This window comes from Galeopterus variegatus, unplaced genomic scaffold (assembly GCF_000696425.1).
Source record: "Galeopterus variegatus unplaced genomic scaffold, G_variegatus-3.0.2 Scaffold6774, whole genome shotgun sequence".
Lineage (NCBI taxonomy): Eukaryota > Metazoa > Chordata > Mammalia > Dermoptera > Cynocephalidae > Galeopterus > Galeopterus variegatus.
This window is the reverse complement of record NW_007732885.1, coordinates 143,024-145,054: the sequence shown is the minus strand read 5'-3', so window position 1 is coordinate 145,054 and position 2,031 is coordinate 143,024. Positions and strand designations below refer to the sequence as shown.

General features: G+C 52.3%; 1 protein-coding gene across 1 annotated transcript in view; it reads right to left on the bottom strand.

Annotated features, from left to right (window-relative positions):
• The window catches only part of MASP1 (mannan-binding lectin serine peptidase 1 (C4/C2 activating component of Ra-reactive factor)), a 25,767-nt gene that overhangs the window by 7,330 nt on the left and 16,406 nt on the right, over positions 1-2,031 (bottom strand). Inside the window, exon 7 of the mRNA XM_008591233.1 lies at positions 1,198-1,335. Within this exon, the coding sequence (XP_008589455.1) occupies positions 1,198-1,335 (138 nt within the window). The remainder of the gene's footprint in view (positions 1-1,197; positions 1,336-2,031) is intronic.

The window sequence follows — 2,031 nt, the reverse complement described above, 5'->3', positions numbered from 1 at the left end:
TCCAGGGCTCTGTGCAATGCAGCTCCTGCCTGTCTGAGGGCTGCTCCCCTCCCCATGCGGCCCAGCCCCTGGCAGGAGCATCCTCCTCATCAGTCACAAAGACAGACCTTGGTTCACACAGTTCTCTGCAGTGCACGTGTCCTCCCCTCCTTTCTCCACTTAAACTCTTTAATAAGCCACTCTTCTGTCCACCATCTCGGCGGAGTCTCACAAGAGCTCTGGGGGCTAAATCACTGTCCCCTTTTGAAAAGTGAGGACTTGGAGGCTTAGAGAAATGAGGAGACCTTCCTTAGTGCTTGTGTGCCACAGAGGTAGAGCTGGTGGGCCTTCCCCTCTTGCGAGGGTTCCTTCCCTGCAGGGGACTGTGAGTGTGTGTGTGTGAGTGTCGGGGTGTCAAAAGGCCTCACTCTTGGGGTGTGGGTCTGAGGCAGGGAGAGGTGAGGCACATCTCCTGGTGTTTCTCCTTCTAATTCCTCCCAAACCTACACTGTGGCCAAAAGACTGGCGATTGCTGGTCCTTCGCCCTTGGGCTTGTGTGCCGTTGCTCAGCCCCTGAGGTAGCCAGGGGTCTCTGTGCCAGGAGGGGTGGGTGAGGCCTGGATGGAGATGGCTGCACCTGTGCTTGAGTCTTGGTCAGGTGATGTGCTGGGCTCTCTGTGAGGCAGACAGGTCTGCTCCTCACATCCCCCCCACCCCCCGGAACCCTGTGTGCATCACAGGAACAGGTCTGTGAGGGAAGGACTCCTACCAGGCCTACTGGATGGGTCTGGTCTGAAGCAGTGACACTAGCCATTTTCTGGAAGCCATACCTCAGCCTCGGGCAACATGAATTTATCTTTGGGATCCCAGGCTCCCTTTGGGTTCTCGTTTCCTCTCTCAGCTGTGTTAATAATATGACCTCTTCATACTCTCACCAGCAAGATTTACACTCATTAGTAGAATCAGTGCTAGCTTTAAAGCTAAAAGAGAAAAGCCTGGGTTTTGGTTCCAAGACTCAGTTTCTGCATTTCTAATTCCCACGAGCTTGTGGGAAGTAAGAATCAGGTGAGATGACGTGAGAGACGACAATTTCTGCATTATATGGCTCCATACACTTAGGAGCAGCTGTTCCTTTCAGAGCTGTTTCAGCCCTCAGCTTAACCCCAAGGCTCAGAGATCGTGGGCTAGGAGTGGGATGGTTTAGCACAGAGGGCTTACCTGTGATATTGTGGAACATCTTGTAATAGGGCTGCTGGCAGGAGTATCTGATCTCAGATTTGTATGTGGTGAGGTTGTTCCTTGTGGAGAAGGTGACCAGCCCATGTTCCAGCTCTGCTGGGGCACCACAGTCTATAACTGAGAGAGAAGAAGTGAGACTGTTCAGCGACCTTTTCCTCTTCCTCTTGGGGCCATCTGATGGGTCTGTCTCATGCCAAAGTACAGGTTGTACATGGCACACAGCTCCAGACAGCAAAGTTATAGTCTATCTGAATGGTGCCCCTGGGATTTTGCAGTCTCTCCCATCTGTTATGGTATTGCCATGTGGTCAGCTCAACTCAGGGCAGAAGTCGGTCTGCTGAGATTTAAGCAGACCCCAGTCTCTAACCCACCGTGGCCCCTTTCCTTGACTTCCAGTTCTATTGTGCAATCCTCTCTGCCTCTCTTGCCCAAGCATGAAGCCCACAGTTCAGTGAGAAAATTCTGGCTGACATGAAACAAAGAATCTTCCATTCTTTCAGTCCCAACCACAGACTGAGTAAGAGCAGTGAATGTTCTCACATTGGAGCTTGGCACGAAAGACCAAACCAAACAAACAAAAAACGCAGCTCCTGCATGAGTCCCCAGCCCCACCCTGACGGCTCTCTACAGGCAGCTCACTTGGTCACAGAAGACAGGAGACAGGGTCAGAGGTGGACCAGCTTTTAATCTTCACCCGCTCATTTTCTCCAGCTGCTGGTGGCTGGACACTGGGGCGGCTGTACTCCCAGTATAAGACATGGCTGAAGATGCCCGATCCTTAGAGGTGGTCTTTGAGGAGCTTGCTAGTCCACC